Consider the following 27,136-nt stretch of genomic DNA (forward strand, 5'->3'; position numbering starts at 1 on the left):
ACAATTTTATGGTTATTATAATAAAATCTTTCTGTGAATTATTTACAGTGCGGTAGCGTGTTCCTTGGTGCAGCTTCCTGCTAGTGTTATGACCAGAACTGGTAGCTGTTGCCATCAGAGCTCACACTCCATTCTGGGCGAGGTCACCAAAGTCAACCATCCCTCTACATCCAACTCCTCCTCTGGCTGTCATAGAAGACCCTTTTTGTCTTCCTTTGGTCCCAAGAGATGACTATCTAGATTATTTAGAGGGGGAGTACAAGTAACGGTGGTGCTCTCTCCCCAGGGTCCCCTTCCTCCTTTGAAAATGATGAGGGTGGGAGTCACTAACTTTTTTCAGGGCGTGAAATTTCCAAGCCTGAGCGATCTGGATTTCCTAATAATGAGAAGATATGGTTAGAAGAAGCAGGTTATAATATACGATGAGGAAAGCCCTGTCCCCGCATCTCACCGGGATGAGGTCATCTTTGCCATTTTCCCGCTCTAGTGTAGTGAGTTCATCTGGTGACAGGAGGATGAGACGTAATTCTCGCACCGCGTCCTGAGCGACCACAGACACCTGGACATCCAGAACCACCTTACAAAGGAAAGTATTAACAAGCACATATGGTATTACAATAGGGCCACCGTTCCGTCCACACAGAGCTCTTCAGCACCCCAGTTCTCAGAATCGGCTGAAGTCCCAGAGGTCGGGAAGTTATTCCCTATCCAATGAATTAGGGTATAACTTCCATAAGTCTTTAAATTCACCATGTGCTTCTAGCAGCATTCAGGTGTAAGGCACAAAAACAGCTCATGCCTCTGATGTCCATTGGTCCAAGGGCAAAATGCAATGAAGTTTTCCATTTCAAAATTCCAGCTTTCATCACACAACTCCACCAGGATCCTTACCGAGCTGACATATGCCCACTCCCGGACTGCCTGGATAAGGGGAACCTCATCAATAGACAACCGGTCGCTCTGTAGAATGCTGACAATTCCAAGATCGGAGAGTTCCCGGAAACTCTGTGTCTTAATGATTTCCTGTAAGGAGAAGAAATCATGAGAAAAGGTTGGAGGTCAGTTATCAGGACATCCACGGTGATCGGAAGATGTTTATTTTCAGTTTACATCCTGTTTGGATAATTCCCAAACAGGAAACAGAAGAGGAACATCTCAGCCCAGAATCCATAATCATCATAATAGATTATCAGTGATATCCTCACACATATTCCCCTCTATTATTGCTGACAACCAGCTTGTATATCATGTCTGAGACTAAAGTTGTCACAACGATGGTTTGGCCGATTGTTCGCCTGGTAGCCATGTCCCCCGACTATCTCATACGCAGGGGCGCTCAGTCTGCCGATGTTCTCTACGAGAGAGCCGCTACCAGACTCCTCCGGGCACAAATGATCTCTTAGAGAACAAAACGATGAGCAGTCCAAAATCGGATGTGCCGGATCCTTCTGCCCTCTTACATCGTATGTCAGGGAACAATCGGCCAAACCAACTGATATCGGCAAGTTCATACCCTGGAGCCCGCCAAGTGCTCGGCCCTGTTGTTTTGGCGTCATTGATGCACAAAGTTATAGGGGAATCAGTATCCTTCACACAGATTCATCTACAGTAATCTATGCGTCCTGCCTTTATCTTGAGGGCAGCCAGGTCTATGAATCAGCCAGGGCAGATTGGCCTGAGGGGTCTGCACTAGCAAAAAATGGACGCCATCTGCTGCTAATTTTACCTTGCTTCTCTCTCAATGCTGTGACAAATGGCACAAAGTAATGTCCCCAGAATAAACCCTACATTTTTGTTTGTTGCCTTTATATTCCTGGCTCATGTCGTGGCGTTAAATAACGTTCACCCGGCAGATGTGAGCCGCCTGTGCCAGACCCTAAAAGACAATGGGGCACCACAAAGACACAATACAAGAAGGAGGAGGAGGACAAGTAGATCTGTCACAGCCTACACTCAAGTGAGAGGATCTGGAGACCCCCTGACCTTCACTTTACAATCCAGAAGATCCCATCCCCCTCCACTGGGGGGAGAAAACGGCACAAAAATACCCCAGAAACTAATCCACATGAAGCTGCTGTTTGGGGGTACGCTTGTTACATCTCGAGTTGCCTACATAACAATCCCCCAATGATTATCCTAATATAATGGCCCCTTGTGCCGCCACACCACCACCCAGAGGCTACTCACCGCAGTATGGCGCTCTATGAACGCCAGACATCTCTGTCGCAGGTCGTTCTGACCATAAGTCACCGCAGCCTGAAAACCAAGAACGAATATAAGACACAGACAATCAATGTTACATCATCACAATGTTAAATCAGCGTCCGTCACACTCGGTACCCTACAGGTGCTGGGTGACCACCACCAATGGCTGCCAGTACAGTCTCCAGGGTTATGTGGGCACATGAGTGACTTGGACTTGGGAGTCTCCGGTGATCCTTTTCTCTTTTGACCTTTCCTTTTTGCTTTCAAAGAGCTAGAATTTTTCGGGAACATAGAGCTGTATCAGAGGGTTTTTTTGTGCTATGAGCTATATATTTTATCGTTATTTTTTTAATCCATTTTTTGGGGAAGTGATGCTGATATTTAGATTTTTTTAACTTCAGCAAATGAAGTACACACATTATAATAGTTTATTTGTCCTAACGGATATGCAGGTGAAGATGCCAAAGATGTTTTTTTCTTTATTATTTTACATTCTGCGGAAAAGGGGGGGACGGTAGGATTGTTTATATTTGCATAATATATATATATATATGCATAATATATATATATATATATATATATATATATATATATATATATATATATATATATATATATATATATACATACAGTATATATATATATATATATATATATATATATATATATATATATATTTGATTTTTCTTCTCATTTTTTCTTGGTCACTGTAGGAGACTCGTTCACTAGCTCGCTCGTACAATACAGTGATACTGCATATGATGGATAGTAAAATTACCGTTTTCCTATGAAGCCAGACACAGGTGTACAAACACACCAGACATGGGAGCTTTCATGAACCAGGAGCATGAACAGATCTATAGATCTTCCACAGATTGGGCAATGCTTTACAGCAGACGGATGGGGGGCGAGACAGAAAATATAGATGATGTATTGTGATTATATAGGGGGACTCCAAGAAAGAGGGCAGGGACCATGGGGGGCTCTTACACTACCTAGCATGCTATTCAGGAGGTATATATTATTTTATTTTATCTTGTATAGTATTTAGTGTGTTTGCATAATCAGAGAGGAAATTGAGAGTTGTGGGTATTATACTGGGGGCAACAATTTTCTGACATTTACTTTACTTACTGGGAATTGGTTCAAGATTCCGGCTCCCATTAACAGGCCCTTCAAGTGGTACTGGTGTAGACTGGAAACCAGTGATTTATAGTCCGTTTGTTTTTTATTTTTGCGAGGCCGATGAGAGTGAGAGAAAGACAAATCCAACTGATTAAAGCTTAGATACAGCAGCTCAGCAGGCAGGATCTCTCATGATAAGTTTGGATACATCAGCACAGCAGACAGTATCACACATAATATCATTAGATACAGCAGAGATCAGCACAGATCACACGTAGCAGTATTAGATACCACAACTCAGAAGACAGTATCACTTAATATAAGATTAGATACAGCAGTGAACACACAGGATAGGAGCTGGGAATCGGACGACTAGCACTGGGAATCGGGCGACTAGCGCTGGGAATCGGGCGACTAGCGCTGGGAATCGGGCGACTCTAGCGCTGGGAATCGGGCGATTCTAGTGCTAGGAATCGGGCGACTAGCGATGGGAATCGGGCGACTCTAGCGGTAGGAATCGGGCGAATCTAGTGGTGGGATTCGGGCAACTCTAGCAGTGGGAAACGGGTGACCTGATGCCTCCACTGATCTTGTGTCAGAAAATTTATTTTTTTCACTTTTCAGAAGTTTTACAAAAGTGTTCTGAAACTGTCCGCAGTAGCGAGTGATGCGTCCAGATAACGGACACAAGAGGAAGATGACATTTAGAGATGCTCATCCCCTCTGTGACTGCAGATCACCTCTCTGCAGGTTCATGGCGGCAGAATGACTGATGGAGGTTTATGTGCCGCTGTTCAGCCAACGATATCTCAGAGACTAAATCATACTGAACTAAATCCAAAAACGGAATTTTTGCAAAAAAAATGTATCACGAAAATATGTAACAGGGAAGAGAAGGAGCAAATAATAATAAAACCGCATGTATGCGCAATTATACGATTGATGTGATGTTAGTATACATGTTATGCAGTTTGACAAAAAGGCTACAAAAGTTCTGAAACTTTTTAATGCAGTTTGTGCTTTTATTTCTTAATATTCTAAGATCTCGTCTTTTTTTGTTAGTGAATGGAATCCTGTCCCTATCCAGTTCTGCTCACATAGCGGTTTCCATGATGGAATCTGCCTGAAAAATACGTCATGTGCACATACACACTGAGGTTATTTTAGGCTACTTTCACACTAGCGTTAACTGCAATACGTCGCAAATGCGTCGTTTTGCCGAAAATACGCATCCAGCAAAAGTTCTTGCTGGATACGTTTTTTCGTCATAGACTAACATTAGCGACGCATTCGCGACGCATTGCCAAGCGTCGCGTCCGTTTTGCGACGCTTGGGCGTGTGGTAGCGGACCGTCGGGAGAAAAAAACGTTACATGTAACGTTTTTTGCTCCCGACGGTCCGCTTTTTCCGACCGCGCATGCGCGGCCGGAACTCCGCCCCCACCTCCCCGCACTTCCCCGCACCTCACAATGGGGCAGCGGATGCGTGGGAAAAATGCATCTGCTGCCCCCGTTGTGTGGCGGAGACCACGCTAGCGTCGGGAACCTCGGCCCGACGCACAGCGACGGGTTGTTCCCGACGCTAGTGTGAAAGTAGCCTTAGTGGAAACTCTCCAAATCCACCTCAAAAACTTGGAGTTTACAGTCTTCTGCACACCTCAATGAATTAGGCATTGCAGAAAGAGGCGTGCACATCCATCGCCGCTCATCATCAAAAATGGCGCGATAACGTAAAAAGTCGCAAAATTTTAATGCAGACTTGAGATGCGCCAGAATTTTGTGACTTTTTGAAGCTTTTTACTGCAGAATTCTGGCGTAAAAGTGTTGATGAATCAGACTCCCAGATATATACTGCATGCATCGCTGCAGCCTCAGCGGCTATGGGTATTAATCACAATCCTGTATACTAAGCCAATGTGCAGTCTCCTACCTGTAACGCTTCACAGGCCATGTCCACCGTCAGCGTCTGACTGATGAAGTCCACACAAAGCTGGAAAATAGACAAGAGACCTTGAACCTGAACTAGTAAAAAGGGAACCTTCCGAAGCTTTTATGCTAGCAAACAACAGGTATATTAAAGTCACACATTTTTTGCATAAAGTGTAATTGCTCCTAAAAAAAAAGCCAGTCTTGATCATTTTGCCCCTACGTATGTTAGAAATTGTTTTTTTTTATTGACATAATAACAGAAAAGTGAACATTTAATTAAAAATACCCAAAGGTTTTTCCAGACATTATATGATGTATCTCCATGTACAGGGAGCTCCCCCTAGTGGTGGCTACAGACAGGATCTACTCATGTATCTCTGTATACAGGGAGCTCCCCCTAGTGGTGGCTGCAGGCAGAATCTTATCACGTATCTCTCTATACAGGGAGCTCCCCCTAGTGGTGGCTGCAGACAGGATCTTATCATGTATCTCTGTATACAGGGAGCTCCCCCTAGTGGTGGCTGCAGACATGATGTTATCATGTATCTCTGTATACAGGGAGCTCCCCCTAGTGGTGGCTGCAGACAGGATCTTATCATGTATCTCTGTATACAGGGAGCTCCCCCTAGTGGTGGCTGCAGACATGATGTTATCATATATCTCTGTATACAGGGAGCTCCCCCTAGTGGTGGCTGCAGACAGGATCTTATCATGTATCTCTGTATACAGGGAGCTCCCCCTAGTGGTGGCTGCAGACATGATGTTATCATATATCTCTGTATACAGGGAGCTCCCCCTAGTGGTGGCTGCAGACATGATGTTATCATGTATCTCTGTATACAGGGAGCTCCCCCTAGTGGTGGCTGCAGACAGGATCTTATCATGTATCTCTGTATACAGGGAGCTCCCCCTAGTGGTGGCTGCAGACATGATGTTATCATATATCTCTGTATACAGGGAGCTCCCCCTAGTGGTGGCTACAGACAGAACCTGGCCATGTATCCCTGTATACAGGGAGCTCCCCCTAGTGGTGGCTGCAGACAGGATCTTATCGTGTATCTCTGTATACAGGGAGCTCCCCCTAGTGGTGACTGCAGACAGGATCTTATCGTGTATCTCTGTATACAGGCAGCTCCCCCTAGTGTTGGCTGCAATCAGACAGATTCTTACCATACATCTTTGTATACAGAGAGCTCCCCCTAGTGTTGGCTGCGGACAGTCAGATTCTTATCATATATCTCTATATCAAGGGGGCTCCCCCTAGTGGGGGGACAATTTTTTATGTAGCTGTCAATGCAGTGCATTTGGAGCTCTGGCCAATATAAAGATATACAATTGTATAAATAAACACGTTATTAAAAAGGGGAAATCTCATGACTATTCTATATAATCGTAATGGGGTAGTCGGTAAAGGTCCATCCTCTCCCTCATGCACCCCATTATTCAGTGCGGCCGTCCTGACACGTCGTGTTTACAGTTCGTGAATCGCTTTAGTGTTTGCTTTAGAACAAGTATAATGACACAAAGTGGAGACTGTGAGACGGCGGCGACATCCTGGACACGGTCAGATCTGACGATCTATGGGAACAATCTGCTGTGATACAGTGTATGTCATTCCTGCCACTGATCTACAAATCCCAGGATCAGGGGTCACCGATCAGCGTCCCCCAGTGATCTCAGCAGCTGCTGCCTACAATCCCCCCCGCTGGGCCGGACGGTCAGGCAGTGCCTAGAGGCCCGCAGACCCCCATAGTGCCCACGCTCCTGGCACTTTCTAGCATTCGCACCGGATATTAGTACAATTGTAAGTGTCTACAAATAATGAAACCAGCATCACTCAGTGGGAAGGTTACAGGAAAGATCAGCACATACAATGTATCATCCCAGACACAGGGGGTGTCCCATGGGGGGCACCAGGAGTCATGTCAGTACAGAGAGCTGCAGAGGCAGAAGTTTTGGGGGAGGTGATAGGAAAGTTGTGGAGGTGGGGGAGGGTTATACTTGGGGATCCCCTGGGGGAGTCCTAGCAGAAGTGATGATCAGCACAGTCATGTCATGAGCCTGACTCAGAGAGAAGCTGCTAACAAGTCACAAACCTCCTGACTAGACCCTTATGGGGAGACCCTCGTGGCTTCCAGTCCACCCCTCCCCTGCCTGTCACTTCTGGACAGGCAGGGGAGGGGTGCAGCCCATGCAGACCCCCCATCCCCCCTATCCTCCCCCAAATGACCATCAAGGGTCTTACATAGATTTATCATAATTTATAAGATTAGATTTTTATACATTTCCTTCCATTTGCTGTGCAGCTGTATAATCTATTGCTCCCTATTATCAGACATTACAAGTTGGAGAGAGGCTGAATCCACAAGTGAATGCAATCTATTTCTCTCCGTTATCAGCCACGTAACAAACTTCCCTACTGATGATGTCTTCCTCATGTCACACAATCTCCAGTGCTGAGAACCTTTCTATAAGTGCAAATGACATCAGCAGCTCCTCCTATAACGCTCTAGCACTGGTATAACCTCCATATAGGAGACTGATATCAGCCGCTCCTCCTATAACGCTCTAGCACTGGTATAACCTCCATATAGGAGACTGATATCAGCCGCTCCTCCTATAACGCTCTAGCACTGGTATAACCTCCATATAGGAGACTGATATCAGCCGCTCCTCCTATAACGCTCTAGCACTGGTATAACCTCCATATGAGACTGATATCAGCCGCTCCTCCTATAACGCTCTAGCACTGGTATAACCTCCATATAGGAGACTGATATCAGCCGCTCCTCCTATAACGCTCTAGCACTGGTATAACCTCCATATGAGACTGATATCAGCCGCTCCTCCTATAACGCTCTAGCACTGGTATAACCTCCATATAGGAGACTGATATCAGCCGCTCCTCCTATAACGCTCTACAACTGATATAACCTCTATAGGAGACTGATATCAGCCGCTCCTCCTATAACGCTCTACCACTGCTATAACCTCCATATAGGAGACTGATATCAGCCGCTCCTCCTATAACGCTCTACCACTGCTATAACCTCTATAGGAGACTGATATCAGCCGCTCCTCCTATAACGCTCTACCACTGCTATAACCTCCATATAGGAGACTGATATCAGCCGCACCTCCTATAACGCTCTAGCACTGGTATAACCTCCATATAGGAGACTGAAATAAGCAGCTCCTCCTATAACGCTCTAGCACTGATATAACCACCATATAGGAGACTGATGTCAGCCGCTCCTCCTATAACGCTCTAGCACTGATATAACCTCCATATAGGAGACTGATGTCAGCCGCTCCTCCTATAACGCTCTAGCACTGGTATAACCTCCATATAGGAGACTGATATCAGCCGCTCCTCCTATAACGCTCTACAACTGATATAACCTCTATAGGAGACTGATATCACCCGCTCCTCCTATAACGCTCTACAACTGATATAACCTCTATAGGAGACTGATATCACCCGCTCCTCCTATAACGCTCTAGCACTGATATAACCTCCATATAGGAGACTGACATCAGCCGCTCCTCCTATAACGCTCTAGCACTGATATAACCTTCATATAGGAGACTGATATCAGCCGCTCCTCCTATAACGCTCTACCACTGATATAACCTCCATATAGGAGACTGATATCAGCCACTCCTCCTATAACGCTCTACAACTGATATAACCTCTATAGGAGACTGATATCAGCCGCTCCTCCTATAACGCTCTACCACTGCTATAACCTCCATATAGGAGACTGATATCAGCCGCTCCTCCTATAACGCTCTACCACTGCTATAACCTCTATAGGAGACTGATATCAGCCGCTCCTCCTATAACGCTCTACCACTGCTATAACCTCCATATAGGAGACTGATATCAGCCGCTCCTCCTATAACGCTCTACCACTGCTATAACCTCTATAGGAGACTGATATCAGCCGCTCCTCCTATAACGCTCTACCACTGATATAACCTCCATATAGGAGACTGATATCAGCCGCTCCTCCTATAACGCTCTAGCACTGATATAACCTCCATATAGGAGACTGATATCAGCCGCTCCTCCTATAACGCTCTAGCACTGATATAATGTCCATATAAGAGACTGATGTCAGCCGCTCCTCCTACTCTTGCGCCATTGTAAGCGCCTAATTTAGGGTTAATATTTCGTCCTCTTGGTCGTGGACATTGGGACATACAGGAAGCCTCTGTCTGATCAATGGCTTCCCATAAGGAAGTTATACTGGGGCTGCGGTGGCCGCAGTACAATGGCTCATCCTCTCTAATGACAAGCAGCTGGGAGGAAAAGGAAGCGATGATCTCACGGGAGGGAGACCCCCGGACCCCCACCACCCCTCTTCATGTAATATTTCTTCAAAGCCTTCCTGCTCTAGTGCTGACCTCGTAGAGACATCCGGAGCTGAGAATAGACCCCCTCCATGATGTCATGGGCAGCGCTCAGACCCCCATAACACATCAGTTCCCAGTTCAGCTATGTAATTGAGGGGGTTTGCTGCCGCCGAGCCCAGATGCAAATCTGACTTTTTTTCCTCTTAGTATTTTGCTTTTTTAGTTGGAGACAAAAATCTGTTTGCCATAAAAAATACTGTAATTCCCACGCAGCGCAGATGGAGACGTTATCGTAGGACGTGTTCTGCGCCAACGCTCGGAGTTGTGGAAAAAGATCTGCAGCACCCAGGTCCATGTCGGCGGTCCATGGTGTGGCCAGACCAGACCAGTGTCCTGTAAACCATCTCCTTCCCGCCGGCATCACTGGTGCTTCTTATGATGAGCAAACCCAGAGCACCGTAATGTGCGCATTAAGACACCCCGATGGCATCATGCCGGACCACCTAATCAGAAGAGGAGGGTGGCAGGGCACTGGTCCGGCCACCATGGACTAATGACCAGAGTCATCCAAATGTTTATGCTCAACTCTGTTCCCAACTCTTAAGCACTCGGATTTGCACAGATTTCCTGCGTCCGCTCTGGTCTTTAGGTTTAGAAATGGACTAAGTTTTTCTCATTTGGAAGTTTCTGCTAATTTTGCCTGGAAACATGGAGCTGAATGCACCACGATTGACCCCTAACAGGCCCTACTGTATGGCACTGGGGTTCATTAAGCGTCACAGATATCCACCATTACAAAAGGAAATCACCACCCTGGTGTGATCAGTGCGGTCAGCGGGATGATAGATGGAAAGATGGACGATTTCTGATGATCCCATAAATTGTATACATCGTCTCATGACTTCATTGTAGAACAGAGGAAACAAAAAAAATGATGATGACGAAAAAATGGATGACAAATTATTCCTGATGCCCGATAGATGAAGTTTATTGAATAATCGATGATGAAAGATGGGTTTTGGACCATGGGTGGTGGATGATGAATGACGGACAATGAAAAACGATAGAAAACTGACAGCTAATTTATGATAAGTGACATAACGAATGATGGCGATTGGCAACAGATGATGGATGATAAATGATAGCAGATTTATGATAAATGACATTTGAGATGATGGATGACGGATGAATCATGACAACAGATGTGTTGATAAATGATGAGTCCTGAATGACAGATGTGAACGATAGATAATGAATGATGGCTGATAAATGACAGATAATGAATGATTAATAACGTTTATTTTAAGACAGATGATGGATGGTGGATAAAATATTTGCTAAATGAGAGATGATGAATGATAATGTTCCATGAACTGGACAATTTATGCGTTAAGTATTCTCAATTTTTCTTATTTTCTAGAGCAGTCATGCAATTCATATGTCCTATATTGCATATTTTCATGCTATAGTGCTACAGACTGCTACTTTATTTGTTGGTTAATGTTCCATGAATGACATGACAAATGATAGATGACGGGTGACAAATGATGGCTATTCGGTGATGGATGATACATGATAGGAGAATGATAAATGATCAATGGGACATTTTTATACAATTCTATAATCATTGAAACATTTTTCAGGATTTTACAATTAAAATGAAATCAGTAGAATGTATTCTAATATATCATGAGTGTTGACAAACAAAGGTATAAAAATGGAGACATATGTAAAAAATGAAAGTGAGTATGTAGCTGGTGTGAATCGTATACAAACAGCAGGACGAGAGGCGGTGGATCGTGTGCGGAAGCCCTTTGTCCGGGGATTGGGGTGTGCAGCGTGACCCCGCTAGGTTGCTTCCCCCTGGATAAAGACGTCTCACCTCTATCTTTCCATCCCTGGGTTATAAGCAGAGACATTGAGGTTTCCTGATATCTAGAGATAATTACAGACGCCTACAGCCCGGATCAGACTCCTAGGTGTGGGTCATTTACTGGCGTTCTCACTTTCATCTTCAGCGCTTCATGCACAGGAGTATAATAATATTCATAGAAGTCTCCTCGTAATATCACGGCGATATTCTCACGGAAAAATTATGGACCCGGAGTCTGCCGGTAACACAGGACTCACGGATAACTCCAATCACTGCTGTTTAACCATTTAGGTGCCACCATCAATCACAGACAGAGGGATTTAGATAGATGTACTGGGTCCCCAACACCCCAACATTGAAACGGCAACACCAAGAAGAAATCGTCGCGGAATGGTGGAAATCAAAGAATGCACAGACGAGCTACTGATCTGCAAATGACTAAAAAATGTTCAAAAGATCTTGATTTATTTCGTCTGGATTTTTCCCTGTTTTCCAGGACATTATGAAGCAAACTGATTGGTGTCGGTCAAAACTACAACTCGTCCTGCAAAAGTAAAACCTTCATACGTCTGTTTCGATGGCGAAAACAAAAGTTATGACTCTTGGACGTATGGGAAGAAAAAACAAAAGCGCAACAGTATATAATCCACACCATACACAGGATATGATATACACAGTATATAACACATACGTTGCATTGTTATACATGACTGATAGCAGCACATTGACAGGAGCTGTCAGTATGGGGCAGCAGCTGTGTGTACAGTTTGGTACCAGACGTCGGTCATTTCCTGTCGGATTATTAATAGGATCCTGTATGGATACAGATTCTCACAGGAAGAATCAGCTGCAATTATTACATTAAATTCAACTACAAGTGAGAACTTTTTTCTTCTAGTTGTACACAGCTTATTCCTGTGTAATAACACTTTCTTCAACTTTCTAACAACTTTGTGTGTCAGCTACTTACCATTTTAAAAGTGAATTTCTGGGCACAAAAAAAACAAACAAACAAACACAATCCCTATAAAAAGCCCTCTAAGAACCCTGCCACCTTTATTTTCACATCTTTGCGGGATTTATTGTCTACATCCTGAACTTCCTGTCACTTCTCATTCTGTGTCTCTAAACTACATTTCTCAAGAGTCAGGGCCGTTTCTGTCCCACAACTCACACACTGCTTTTTCTGAGAAGCCCACTCCACCTATATACTGTAGCACCATCTTGAAACTTCTACACAGTCTCAAGATGGATAAATTACTGCACACTCAGTTTCTCCTTCCTATCATTTCTTCCACTTCACTTAGGATAGGAAATACTAACGCTCTCCTGCAGTCAGTAAAGGTACATGTGCGGAGTTGGCGGGCTCACTGTACTATAGGGGAGCAGCGAGGTATATTTGTCTCCCCGTGTTGGCCCCGGTATCCTCCCACACTCCAAACACATACTGATAGGGAACTTAGGTTGTGAGCCCCATCAGGGACAGCGATGATGATGTGGAATATGATGGCGCTATATAAATGAGTCAAAATAAACAAAGGCTTTAACACAAAATGTTCGCCTTGATTAAACAGGGACAAAGTTTTTCTAGAAAGTTGGAAAACTTTTCATTATACAAAGATATTGTGAAGAGACGCAGCGGGTCATCTCACTGAAATAGTCAATCATTGTGATCACCGAATCTTAAAGAGGGGTTTGAAATAAAATTAGTGTGGAAGAAAGGGAAATAAGATCTCTTTTACCTTCAGGGACCAGACCAGCAAAACATTACCCTGCACTGCACACACCTGCACTCAGCGATAACGGCATTTCTGCAGCACATCAAACCTCTAATAAGTAAAAGCGCCTGACAGTGAGGAATTCAGTAATCTCTAGTGGCATGTGAAGAATTCTCATTGCTGGACAGGAGGCTCAAAAAATATCCCCAAGGCAAAAAAATGGAAGATCCAAGAAATACTTTACTCCACCATATTACTGATCCTGTACTGATCCTGAGTTACATCCTGTATTATACTCCAGAGCTGCACTCACTATTCTGCTGGTGCAGCCATTGTGTACATACATTACATTACTGATCCCGAGTTACATCCTGTATTATACCCCAGAGCTGCACTCACTATTCTGCTGGTGCAGTCACTGTGTACATACATTACATTACTGATCCTGAGTTACATCCTGTATTATACCCCAGAGCTGCACTCACTATTCTGCTGGTGCAGTCATGTGTACATACATTACATTACTGATCCTGAGTTACCTCCTGTATAGAGCTGCACTCACTATTCTGCTGGTGCAGTCACTGTGTACATACATTACATTACAGATCCTGAGTTACATCCTATATTATACCCCAGAGCTGCACTTATTATTCTGCTGGTGCAGTCACTGTGTACATACATTACATTACTAATTCTGAGTTACATCCTGTATTTTACTCCAGAGCTGCACTCACTATTCTGCTGATGCAGTCACTGTGTACATACATTACATTACTGATCCCGAGTTACATCCTGTATTATAACCCAGAGCTGCACTCACTATTCTGCTGGTGCAGTCACTGTGTACATACATTACATTACTGATCCCGAGTTACATCCTGTATTATAACCCAGAGCTGCACTCACTATTCTGCTGGTGCAGTCACTGTGTACATACATTACATTACTGATCCTGAGTTACATCCTGTATTATACCCCAGAGCTACACTCACAATTCTGCTGGTGCAGTCACTGTGTACATACATCACATTACTGATCCTGAGTTACATTCTATATTATACTCCAGAGCTGCACTCACTATTCTGTTCTAAATGGTTATACAGAGAAATAGAAAGGAGTTTTCACCCACCATCATTACAAAAAACATCATTTTTATCTGATACCACCCCACAATCCTCAGGATTACCTTTCTCAGGTCTGTGAGCCCGTACTCTACGGCGGCAGTGAGAACTTCCAATGCCTGCAGAAGATAAAGGGTTAATAAATGTGAGATGATTGACATGACCGAATGAGCACAGAGCGCCGGCGAGTGACCAATGTGTGTGACCATATTGGTCTTATATATGGACCTGACAGGTTCCATTGGCTCATTGTAGCATCCCCCTAATGTGGTGTAATGGAGACCCCCTTTATCTCCATACTATCTAGTAGGCCTGCCGGAAATAGTTTGTAGAAAGTGGACAAACCCTTTAAATATAACGCTGGATTTGCTTTTTGCGGTCATAAGGCAATATTCTTCTTCAGGGGTCACACGACAAGTCTCTGGATATTAACCCATCTGGTCTCCTGTCGGACCCCCGGCTTTTGTACTGTAGATTGGAGTAATGGCCCCTGTCTACAACGTCTTGTGTAACTTTTATTTTTAGTGCGATTGTACAATGTCCGTCACCTTATGACACAGATCTGTGTGACACAAAACTTCCCGTAAAAGCAAGAAAGTCATCCATGATAAATATCAGACCTGGGGTCATCGGCATCTGCAAAGTGACAGCCAACCAATATGGACACCTCCCTGCACCCCCCGTTACAAAGTTGTCACCCGGCTATAGACCTGCTTGTAGGAAATCTGTAATGCCCGCCATATTGTTACTCACCCATCTTTCCTAGAGACGGATATGAGCGGAATGATACTTGTAAGAACCTGAGAGGAAGAATGAAGAACTCACAGGAGCGGCACTGCGGCTACGGGCCGGTATAAATGCCCCCCACCATCATTAACCTTTTTTTTTGGCTCGTGATTTCATTTCAGAGTATAAAAGTGGAAGTGCAAAAATGGGAAGAAATAATTCAACCCCTTTCTTGCAGCCGCTTCCTGCACTATTGCAGCACAGAGAGGATGCACGTCCAGGCGGCCGCCATGCAAGTGAATTACCGCAGGTCACCGCGGCGGAAAAAGGATGTCACAACTGAAAGAGGATTCGTCTTCTAATCATTTATAGTCTGTGTTCTCCCATTATTCCCTGCTCTGCAGATTTATATGGGAGGGAGCTAGAAGTCTGTTCATCCTGAGCCTCCTGATTCACGATTCATCCACACTCACCAAACCAGATGTACAATGATCCAGATCATTATAATTGGAAATTCTCCCGCCAGATTGAAAAGTCAAAGGTCATTGTATGCTGGAAGTGCTGTGCAATGCAGCCGCCATGCTACACATCTCATAGGCTGTTTGTGCCCTCTGCACCACCTGGCACCAGAAATACCCATAAGGGGGTAGTGAAAGAACTTAAGCAATGAAAAGTTCTGCAACTTTCCAATTTTTCAGTATTATTATGTCTCCTTGATGTCAGGAGCATAATAGGTGCAGGGGTTGCAATCGCACCTTGGCTCTGCAGCCTCAAGGAACCTAAAGGATCCCTATGGCCCAAATGTAAAGACTTTTACTACTACAGACCCATGATAGTTGGGGGCCCTGGTAGAGAATTTGCATTGGGGCCCACAAGTTTCAAGTTACGCCACTGACCCTGATCAATCCCTGTGTGCACAGCAGAGGGCTGGTTACAGTGTATCAGTGGGAAGTCACTGGCACATTGTAGTAAGGTCTACATCCCCTGTGCACCCCGATCCGCCTGTTGTGCAGTACAATCCGTCCAGATACTCACTATCACACTGTCCAGCGTCACACTGCTGGTGTAGATGAACTCTATGACTGCCAGGAAAACCTCAGGCTGAACGTCTGCCAACACGAAGGGGACCTGCATCTCCTGGGGGGTCTGCGCTGCCTTCAGCTGCCCGCTGAACATTCTGTGGAAGACTTTACAGCGACACATCAGGATACAGCGATGAGCGTGGACCACCTGCCGCTGCTTCCCCACCACGAACGAGACGTCGCTAGAAAACAAGATCCAACAGCGGCTTATGAGACTGAGCATATGTCAAAACACTGCATCTAATCTAGTCATCCATGATACTGTCAGCTGGGCTGCTGTACCTATTCCAATCATTTTTTGATACTGTACCTAATCCAATCCTGTGTGCTTCTGTCTGCTGTATCTAATCCTGTGTGCTACTGTCTGCTGAGCTGCTATATCTAATCCAATCATTTGTGATACTGTACCTAATCCGATCATATAATCCAATCCTGTGTGCTACTATCTGCTGTGCTGTATCTAATCCTGTGTGTCCTATTATGTGTGATGCGGTTTGTACAGCCATTATATCTAATTGTATTCTATAAACAGTCAAGGCCAAAAGTGTTGGCACCATGGAAATTGTTCCAGAAAATGAAATATTTCTCCCAGAAAATTATTCAATTACACGTTTTGTTATACACGCCTATTTCCTTTTTGTGTACTGGAACAACACAATGAAAAACCAGAAAAAAAGGCAAATTGGACATACGGTAATTTTACACAAAATCCCAAAAATGGGTTGGACAAAAATGTTGGCACCCTCATCTTAATATATTTGTTTGCACACCCTCTGGTATAAATAACTGCGATCAAATCGCTTCCCATAACCAACAACAAGCTGGTTATTTGTCAATGCATTTCAAGGTGATCATTGTGGTTTGTCCTTATGAAGAGGTATGATCGCCTTGAAGCGCGTTGACAAAACCGCATCCATTTCGCATCTGGTTTCCTATTGTATATTGGATCCTCAGCTTTGCGGGTTTTATATCTACTTTCATCTCCAACTTTGCTTGCTATCTGTTTGGTGGATAATATCTAATAAAGGGGTTGTGACTTTCAAAACCCCCTAAGGTGAGCACAGCCCACTTTACTCTATCATTTGTAATCTGGATAAGACCAGTGTTCATTGTCATTCCAGTTTTTATCTAAACATGTTACACACAGTCAAGTCACCCAGAGCCACAGGCAACAAAATATCATTGAACCTCCAACATATTTGACTGTAGGTACTGTGTTCTTTTCTTTGTGGTACAGATTCCATTTTTGGTAAACAGTAACATGATGTGCTTTACCAAAAAGCTCTATTTTGGTCTCATCTGTTCAGAAGATGCTTTCCCAGAAGGATTTTGGCTTACATACATTTTGGCAAACTGCATTCTAATTTTTTGGGTCTCTGTGTCAGCAGTGGGGCTCTCCTGGGTCTCCTACAATAGCAGTTCATTCAAATGTTGACGGATAGTTTGCGCTGACACTGTTGCACCCCTGAACCTGCAGGACAGCTTGCACTTCTTTGAACCTTGATTGGGGCTTATCCACCATCCGGACTAACTTGCGTTGCAACCTTTCAATTTTTCTCTGATGTCCACATTCAGGAGATTAGCTACGGTGTCATGGGTTGTAAACTTCTTGATTATGTTGCACATCGTGGACAAAGGGAACATAAAGATCTCAGGAGATGGACTTGTAACTTTGGGATCGTTGATACTTTTCAACAATTTTGGTTCTCGAGTCATTATTCAGTTCTCTTCTCTTTCTGTTCTCCATCTTTAGTGTGGCACACACAGACACACGATGCAAAAATTGAGTCAATTTCTCCCCATTTTATCTGGTTTCAGGTGTGATTTTCATATTGCCCACACCTGTTACTTGCCACAGGTGAGTTTGAACTTGCATCACATACTAGAAACAAAATTGTTTACCCACAATTTTGGCTAGTCCATTTTTGGGGTTTTGTGTGAAATTATGTCCAATTTGCCATAACTGTAGTACTGTCTACTGAGATGCTGTATCTAATCTCATTATGTGCAATATTACCTCAAGAGGCCCTCTTTTTATAACGTGGAGAGAGGTAACACTAGAAGAGAAGAGAATCAACAAGACATGAGGGGAAGACCCCCACATGTACAATAAGATGCCCAAGGTATTAACCCATACTTACAAGACGCCCCACTGGATGACCCCCACCTACCAGACGCTTCAAGGGGTGACCCTCACCCACAAGACACCCAAGGGAGGTGATCCCTACCTACAAGACACCCTAGGGGGTGAGCCTACACCATGAGCGGACAGGCCCGAAGTTAATAATTCTTTGCACAGGTCACAGCTGCAGATACAATATTATCAACAGATTATTAAATATTAACAGAAATGTTCCAGCCAGAGAAAATCACTGATGGCAGCAGTGATGGATAATTCCTGTGCACAGGAGGATCAGCGTCTGAGATCATCAGGTAGAGAACAGTTAGTATATCATGAGATTATAAGAGACAGGACCAGCGCCCCCCCCCCCCACAAGAGTAACAGGTGCAGCGCTCCCCACAAGAGTGACAGGAGCAGAACGCCCCCCCATGAGAGCGACGGGTGCAGAGCCCCCCACAAGAGCAATGGGCGCAGAGCCCCCCTGCAAGAGCAATGGGCGCAGAGTCCCCGCAAGAGCGACAGGTGCAGCGCCCCCCCCCCCCCCCGTAAGAGCAACGGGTGCAGAGTGACCCCCCACGAGAGCGACGGGCGCAGAGACCCCCTACAAGAGCAATGGGTGCAGAGCCCCCCAAAAAAGCAATGGGTGCAGAGCCCCCGGCAAAAGCAATGGGCGCAGAGCCACCAGCAAAAGCAATGGGCGCAGAGCCCTTCACAAGAGCGACAGGTGCAGCGCCCCCCCAGAGCGATGGGTGCAGAGCCCCCTCCCACAAGAGAAACAGGCGCAGCGCTCACAACAAGAGCAACAGGTGCAGCGCCCCCCCACTTCCCCGCAAGAGCGACGGCTGTCGCTCTCATGGGAAACGCTGCGCCTGTCGCTTTTGTTGGGTGAAGCGCTCCGCCTTTCGCTTTTGTTGGGGGAGGCACTGCGCCTGTCGCTCTTCTGGGAGCAACAGCCTCAGCATCCTCCACGAGAGAGGAAGCCTCAGGCCCCACATGGCAGGGATAGAAGCTCTTAAAATTAAGTTGACACAAGAGCAGTGACAGCTGCAGCGCCCACAAGAGCAGCAACAGCTGCAGCGCCCACAAGAGCAGCTACAGCATCAGCGCCCACAAGAGCAGCGACAGCTGCAGCTCTCACAAGAACAGCGACATCCTCATCACCCAGAAGAGCAGCGACAGCCTTAGCGCCCACAAGAGCAGCGACAGTCATAGCGCCCACAAGAGCAGCGACAGTCGTAGCGCCCAGAAGAGCAGCGACAACCGCAGCGCCCACAAGAGCAGTGACAGCTGCAGAGCCCACAAGAGCAGTGACAGCCGCAGTGCCCACAAGAGCGACATCCTCAGCGCCCAGGAGAGTAACAACAGCCGCAGCTCCCACAAGAGCAGCGACAGCCATAGCACCCACAAGAGCAGCGACAGCCGCAGCGCCCACAAGAGCAGTAACCCTCAAAATAAAGTAGCCCCCATATGATTTTGCTATCAGCCCCCCCTCCCAGTACATGTTATACACGTGTGCCTATTTTGTGCTCCAGGGTCCTGCCGGCGCCATATTTAGGCAGCATACACCCCTGTGAGATATATTTAGCGGCGGACGCCGTTGTATTGTGTGGGAAGTGATTGTGGCAAACAATGACAACATCTGCGTCACACGACAAACCGTCCCTCCATCATGTTTACCTCACGCCCGCGCTCCACACCGACAACTTCCTGCAGTCGCAGCAAAAATTTCACTTGCTGCGACGTGTAGGAAGATGAAAAGCTGCAGAGTCAGCGACCGAGCAAACGGGGGAGGCCAGAAAATACCCGACCGTTACGTGTGACCCCGCCGGAGTGGACGCCACGTGCTCGGCTACACAGTCGTATCCCATTCTAGCATAGTAAGGTCGTACTGGTTGTCAGCCGGCCAAGGGGTTGTCAGAACTTTGTGGGAAAGGTGCCACAAAAAAGAAAAGGGGACGCTGCTGACGGGCTGCACTTTCACCGTGACCAGTCTTTCCACCTTTCATGCAATTCTGCTGATGAGAAAGGCACAGCGCCAAAACCTCAGCGACAAGAAGCGATTAACCCTCTCCTTACACCGGTTATTAGTGAAAACTCTCAATGCGTCTATTTGGGTATGTGCACACGTTGCGGATTTTGCTGTGGGTCCGCAGCAGTTTCCCATGAGTTTACAGTTCAATGTAAACCTATGGGAAACCGAAAACGCTGTGCACATGCTGCGGAAAAAAACGCGCGGGAACGCAGCGGTTTACAATCCGCAGCATTTCAGTAGAGAAGTGGGAAGTCAGAGAATTGCTTAGAAGGGGCTGAGTCCCAGCAGCACAGAGGATTTCAGGAAGGAGGGCACAGACTACCTGCTACTTTTGTGATTAGTGCAAGATTAGGAGAAGGGGGCACTTTTTTTTTTTGCACAGACATGGCTGCTCTTGGCCACAGGACAACTGAGGGAACCGCAGACGCTTACAACACTGGGTGACCCCTCTGTGGCTGTAGCCCCCGGGTGGTGCCCCCTCCATAGCCGCACACACAGCTGCCAGTGACTGAGGCCTGCACTGCCCACACATGGGCCCCAGCTCCTCACCCTGGCAGCAGGGCCACTTACCTGAACTGTGCATTGTTAATGAGGCCCCTCAAGGCAGCCGGAAGGGATGAGGCGTCCCCCTGCAGAAAGACCCCAACCTTCTCAGGAGGTTGTGACATGGTTGCACATGGAATCCCCCCACAGAGATCCCCAGACACAGCCAGGAAATGCCTGAGAGGAGGCTGGAAAGCAGGGCGGACTCCCTGCTCCTCAGCCAGAGACACAGGCTGCAACCAGAGCAGAGTGCAGCTCAGACAGAGTATCTAATCCTGTCCTGTGTGATACTGTCTGCTGAGATGTGTATCTAATCCTGTCCTGTGTGATATTGTCTGCTGAGCTGTATCTAATCCTGTCCTGTGTGATACTGTCTGCTGAGCTGTATCTAATCCTGTCCTGTGTGATACTGTCTGCTGAGATGTGTATCTAATCCTGTCCTGTGTGATATTGTCTGCTGAGCTGTATCTAATCCTGTCCTGTGTGATACTGTCTGCTGAGCTGTATCTAATCCTGTCCTGTGTGATACTGTCTGCTGAGCTGTGTATCTAATCCTGTCCTCTGTGATACTGTCTGCTGAGCCGTGTATCTAATCCTATCCTGTGTGATACTGTCTGCTGAGCCGTGTATTTAATCCTGTCCTGTGTGATACTGACTGCTGAGCCGTGTATCTAATCATGTCTGGTGTGATACTGTCTGCTGATGCTGAGCTGTGTATTCAATCCTGTCCTGAGTGATACTGTCTGCTGAGCTCTGTATCTAATCCTGTCCTGTGTGGTACTGTCTGCTGAGCCGTGTATTTAATCCTGTCCTGTGTGATACTGACTGCTGAGCTGTGTATTTAATCCTGTCCTGTGTGATACTGACTGCTGAGCTGTGTATCTAATCCTGTCTGGTGTGATACTGTCTGCTGAGCTGTGTATCTAATCCTGTCCTGTGTTATACTGTCTGCTGAGTTGTGTATTTAATCCTATCCTGTGTGATACTGACTGCTTAGCTATGTATCTAATCCTGTCCTCTGTGATACTTTCTGCTGAGCCATGTATCTAATCCTGTCATGTGTGATACTGTCTGCTGAGCCATATATCTAATCCTGTCCTGTGTGATACTGACTGCTGAGCTGTGTATTTAATCCTGTCCTCTGTGATACTGACTGCTGAGCTATGTATCTAATCCTGTCCTGTGTGATACTGTCTGCTGAGCTGTGTATTTAATCCTGTCCTGTGTGATACTGTCTGCTCCAATCCTGTCTGGTGTGACACTGTCTGCTGAGCTGTGTATCTAATCCTGTCCTGTGTGATATTGTCTGGGTGACTCTGCTGTGACCCTCTGTGTGTTTCCAGTCTGGAGGCTCTTGCTCATTGATGTGACATCCCTGTGCAGACTCAGCGGGTCAGTCTCCAGTACAGCAATGAGTCACAGACTGCACCATGGTCACAGCATTACAATGTGCAGACAATCCTCAGCCTACAAACCCTGGAGCTTTATCTGCTCCTGGAAAAGTTGGATGCAATTAGTGAAGAGCGAATATACTCATTACTCCAGATTTCCCGAGCATGCTCGGGGTCCTCCGAGTATTTTTTAGTGCTCGGAGATTTAGTTTTCTTCCCTGCAGCTGAATGATTTACATCTGTTAGCCAGCTTGATTACATGTGAGGATTCCCTAGCAACCAGGCAACCCCCACATGTACTTATGCTGGCTAACAGATGTAAATCATTCCGCTGAGGCGAAGAAAACTAAATCTCGGAGCACTAAAAAAATACTCGGAGGTCACCCGAGCATGCTCGGGAAATCTCAAGTAATGATTATATTCGCTCATCACTAGTGGCAATCAATATGGCCACCGGACAGCAGGAAAGTTCCCACAAAGCGTGGCTTCCATGTAGCCATGTGCAGATAATGTCAGGTTTTTGTGGGTCATGTTACTGGACTAAAGTACTGGCCCCTGCAGGGTGTAAATGCCCAAAAAGTAAGATTTACAGGAGCAAGATTTTCAGAGAGGGAATGTGCAGGAACCAGGGATCCCAACAGCACAGAGTATTTCAGAGAGGGAATGTGCAGGAACCTGGGATCCCAACAGCACAGAGTATTTCAGAGAGGGAATGTGCAGGAACCTGGGATCCCAACAGCAAAGAGTCAGAGAGGAGGGAATGTGCGGGAACCGGGGTTCCCGGCAGCACAGAGTATTTCAGAGAGGGAATGTGCAGGACCAGGGATCCCAACAGCACAGAGTATTTCAGGGAGGAGGGAATGTGCAAGAACCGGGGATTCCAACAGCACAGGGTATTTCAGAGAGGAGGGAATGTGCAAGAGCCGGGGATCCCAACAGCGCAGGGTATTTCAGAGAGGAGGGAATGTGCAAGAGCCGGGGATCCCAACAGCACAGAGTATTTTAGAGAGGGAATGTGCAGGAACCAGGGATCCCAGCAGCACAGAGTATTTCAAGAGTACACAGCGTCACTGGTGCAGGAATCTTGTTCCCGACTCCCGTTAATTAAATGTGAACTGTTCCCCAATTATCAGCCCAGTAATAAATAAAATGTGATCGCAGAGGGAGGCGGTGGCGCGCGGTGTCCACGGTGACCCGGTATTTGAGCTGGCCCCGGGCCCGGGCTCTGCACGCTCAGCCGGCACCAAGCTGTCTCCTCTGTGGCAATGATTTACAGTGGCGAGGGCAATGATTAATCTGGGGACGAGCCCGGGCATGCCACTACTGCCCCTTATAAGACCAGGGCTGGATGGGTATCGCAGGAGCAGAGAGGACCCCGGACATACTACCACCCTGCTGCTGGGCACACAGGTAACACATTACTATTAACCCCTCAGGTGACTGCAGGTGGAGAGGCCACTATGAATCTGTCCCACTGGGCATGAAATTGGCAATTTTGATACATTTGTGTTACACGATTCACCTATAAAAACTGCATGAAATGATCAAATGTGGTTATGAACTGCACAGTGTGAACGGACCCCATTCGTACAGTCACTGGACATGAGTTTGGGGTGAGTGATCTGCGTCCATTAACCATGAACATGCCACAGCGAGAGGTGATACATTCCTGGTCACTGTCATGTGGAATGAATCCCTGAGATGTCAGAGGAAGCAGAATGTAGTTCAACATTGTACAGACAAGGCATTCATCACAGGCTTAGATACACAGCTCAGTAGACAGTATCACACAGGACAGGATTAGATACACAGCTCAGCAGACAGCATCACACAGGATAGGAGTAGATACACAGCTCAGCAGACAGTATCACACAGGATAGGAGTAGATACACAGCTCAGCACATAGTGTCACACAGGGTAGGATTAGATACACGGCTCAGCAGACAGTATCACACAGGATAGGATTAGATACACAGCTAAGTAGACAGTATCACACAGGATAGGATTAGATACACAGCTCAGCAGACAGCATCACACAGGATAGGATTAGATACACAGCTCAGCACACAGTATCACACAGGATAGGATTAGATACACGGCTCAGCAGTCAGTATCACACAGGATAGGATTAGATACACGGCTCAGCAGACAGCATCACACAGGATAGGATTAGATACACAGCTCAGTAGACAGTATCACACAGGATAGGATTAGATACACAGCTCAGCAGACAGCATCACACAGGATAGGATTAGATACACAGCTCAGTAGACAGTATCACACAGGATAGGATTAGATACACGGCTCAGCAGTCAGTATCACACAGGATAGGATTAGATACACGGCTCAGCAGACAGTAGCAGTGGACGTGGATCAGCTGCAGATTTCCAGATGTGAATGGACTTCCCTTGGTCGGGGGTCCGCAGACACTTTCTGCTTGGAATTACATTGACATTAGTTGCTGACACCGCTGCGGATAAATGTATCTTCCACCCTTTAATCCCCTAAGTATCTGATTGTCTCCACAAATAATAATGAACATGTTGTAACTTGCTGCCTTATATCTCCGGTTACTCAGTCTCCGGATAATGGGCAGGACATGTATCACGGGCTTAGATACAGGGGGAGCTGCCCTGGAGGGGGTCATATGATAGGATGAATGTTCCCTTTTCTACCCCAGGTCCCTGCTGCCATCCGCCCAGCAGATCGCTGGATATCAGCGCCTTCATGAGAACAGAGTGGATTCCAACTGGGACATTGTAGCAGAACTTCTGCTGGGTGAATGTTCTCTGCGGTTTCCTGCCATTGTCACTAATGCTGTTATATACCTGTACTTCTCCGCGGGTTCTATACATTTATTACAGAGAACGTCATCTGGAATCGGTGACATCAGTGATCCGTTTCTGCTCTGCACACCATTTTCATGACATCTATCCCTTTAGTGCCACCTTGTAGATGTAGCTAACCTGCGAGTCAACCCAAACACCCATCTACAAAGGCTGGAAATTCAGCCTGACCCTACAGTCCAGTCTGTTACAGTGTGTCAGCGTAGACAATCCTGCCCTGGACTCCGGGCTGGTGAATATGGTCATATGGGGCTGTCAGAAAAAGTTTTGTAACTTTTTATGTGTCTCGTCCAGTTCCGCCAACTTTTTGCAGTGCACCCTTCATTTGGAGTGGGGTGCAGTATGTTGGAGAAATACACTTTTCGTTATACGATGTTTGCGCCTCCTGTATATGATGCAGTTTTCTTCTCTCCCGGTCTCCAGGGCAGGACAATGGCAGATAACCCTCCGTCTCCATCTGAGGACATTACGACCCTGGGTGCCGCAGGCGATGCTTTTTCCAAGTCAGGTCCTCTCTCCAGCCGCCGCCTCTCTCACTCCATAGAAATGCCCCCGCGCCAGCTGGCACGTTTGAGAAGCATCGAGGAGCGCCCCGCCATGTACTCGCGCCGCAGCTCGGTCGTCAGCAACATGAACGTCCCATTCTCCCGCAAGAACTCGCTGTGTACAATGGGCTCCAACAGGCGCTTGTCCCTGGGGCCCTGGGCGCATTTTGGACGCGTTAGTTTCTCAGGTCTTCCCCTCTATCAGCCCATTAAGGAGATTCAGTATGAAAACACATTCAAGATGGGCCCCGACCTGGACTTCAGGTTCAACCCATGCCGAGCCCAGAAAGCTCTAGAGACCATCCTGAGGAGCTACCTGGTGGACGCCAAGTACAACCCCATCACCAGCGGGCAGCTGGCCCAGAATCTGTCCGACCTCATCCGCAGCAAACTGAAGGAATTCACCCCTGCCCGGTACAAAGTGGTCTGCAACGTCTTCCTGGGCCAAATGTGCCACCAGGGGGTGCAGGTGTCCAGCCGCTCCCTGTGGGACCCCCAGAACGATCATTTTGCCTCAGCCTCGTATTCTAACACCTCGTTGTTTGCGGTGGCCATGGTGCATGGGCTGTACTATCAATAATGGCGGCACTCATGGTGTATAATAAATTTATAGTGTGCACATGTGTTGTGTATATGGTCAGGGGAGCACTGAGGACCCCAAAGCAAAACTACAAGGAAGACCCGCTTCTATTGATAAAGTGCAACCTCGTTCCAATTACTTGTAGGACCCGACTGGTTCTTCCCCCTTGTCTACTAATATTAGAGATCAAACCTCAACTTTAAACCCAACGTGAGGATATGTCAACCCGAGCTGGATCCCCCCCCAAAAAAACTTCATGAGCTCCATGATAGCAGCATGTGCAGCCTCCAACCAGGGGCTTTTCCAGCTGTTGTGCAACTACAACTCCAAGCATGCCCAATCAGCTACAGTCTCCTTCTCAACAGTATGTGGCGTAACTTGATGTTTGTGGGCCCCATTGTAAAATCTTCAATGGGGCCCACAAATAACAGGTCATGAATAGTAAGTCTTCATTTCACCCCTCCAGTCCCCCTGGCCTGGGTGCTATTTCAACCCCTGCACCCACTATCATTAGCCCCCTGGTATGTACTAAGTTTGGGCCAATTCATACTACAGGTAAAGTGGTTGCATTTTCCCACCCAACCACTGGTTTTTGTGACCCCGAACTATCAGCATACGTCATTTTCAATTTTGATTTACATAGAAGTTTTCAAAAGTTTGCATGTATGGTTTAAAAGGGTTGTCCGCAGAGGCGTAGCTAGGGTTTTGGTTCAGGGTGGGCAAAACATCTGAGTGGAACCCCTAACCAGGTAACCTTGATTACAACTGGGTGATGCACCCTAATAGTGAAGGAGAACCTCAGCAGATGACCGCGCTATTACTGAAAAACCTCTATACAATAAACATTGATATTACCGCCATATGGTCAGTGGTAGATACCAGTCCTACAGAACATATAAGAGATCACAGTACAGTTATAGATGGTGACTTACCACTGACG

The 27,136-nt window shown here is 46.4% G+C and overlaps 2 protein-coding genes across 3 annotated transcripts; one reads left to right on the forward strand and one right to left on the reverse strand.

Moving 5' to 3' along the window:
• On the reverse strand, window positions 1-21,120 carry BTBD19 (BTB domain containing 19). The gene is made up of 8 exons (XM_077277989.1): window positions 20,862-21,120; window positions 16,091-16,319; window positions 14,395-14,448; window positions 5,260-5,319; window positions 2,188-2,256; window positions 892-1,023; window positions 452-577; window positions 1-376 (listed from the first exon to the last, which is right to left on the reverse strand). The coding sequence occupies exons 1-8, from the start codon at window positions 20,957-20,959 to the stop codon at window positions 242-244; spliced, it is 903 nt and encodes a 300-aa protein (XP_077134104.1). The 5' UTR covers window positions 20,960-21,120; the 3' UTR covers window positions 1-241.
• DYNLT4 (dynein light chain Tctex-type 4) lies at window positions 19,963-26,212 on the forward strand. 2 transcript variants are annotated; one of them, XM_077277991.1, is made up of 2 exons: window positions 19,963-20,136; window positions 25,495-26,206. In XM_077277991.1, exon 2 carries the CDS (start codon window positions 25,504-25,506, stop codon window positions 26,194-26,196), a length of 693 nt encoding a protein of 230 aa, XP_077134106.1. In that variant the 5' UTR covers window positions 19,963-20,136; window positions 25,495-25,503; the 3' UTR covers window positions 26,197-26,206. The 2 variants fall into 2 exon arrangements, with proteins under 2 accessions (XP_077134106.1, XP_077134105.1); XM_077277990.1 differs by lacking the exon at window positions 19,963-20,136 and adding an exon at window positions 23,563-23,635 and having other exon boundaries at window positions 25,495-26,212.
• The last annotated feature ends 924 nt before the right edge of the window (window positions 26,213-27,136 follow it).

The sequence above is a fragment of the Ranitomeya variabilis genome, chromosome 8, assembly GCF_051348905.1.
Source record: "Ranitomeya variabilis isolate aRanVar5 chromosome 8, aRanVar5.hap1, whole genome shotgun sequence".
Lineage (NCBI taxonomy): Eukaryota > Metazoa > Chordata > Amphibia > Anura > Dendrobatidae > Ranitomeya > Ranitomeya variabilis.

Excerpts from the sequence above, each read along its gene's own strand:
- BTBD19 (XM_077277989.1), bottom strand. The coding sequence starts at position 20,959 with ATGTCACAACCTCCTGAGAAGGTTGGGGTCTTTCTGCAGGGGGACGCC. Across the intron at positions 5,320-14,394 it reads GGCTCACAGACCTGAGAAAG|CTTTGTGTGGACTTCATCAG; the intron begins GTAATCCTGAGG and ends TCTATTTTCCAG. Across the intron at positions 377-451 it reads GCAAAGATGACCTCATCCCG|GAAATCCAGATCGCTCAGGC; the intron begins GTGAGATGCGGG and ends TCTCATTATTAG.
- DYNLT4 (XM_077277991.1), top strand. The coding sequence starts at position 25,504 with ATGGCAGATAACCCTCCGTCTCCATCTGAGGACATTACGACCCTGGGT.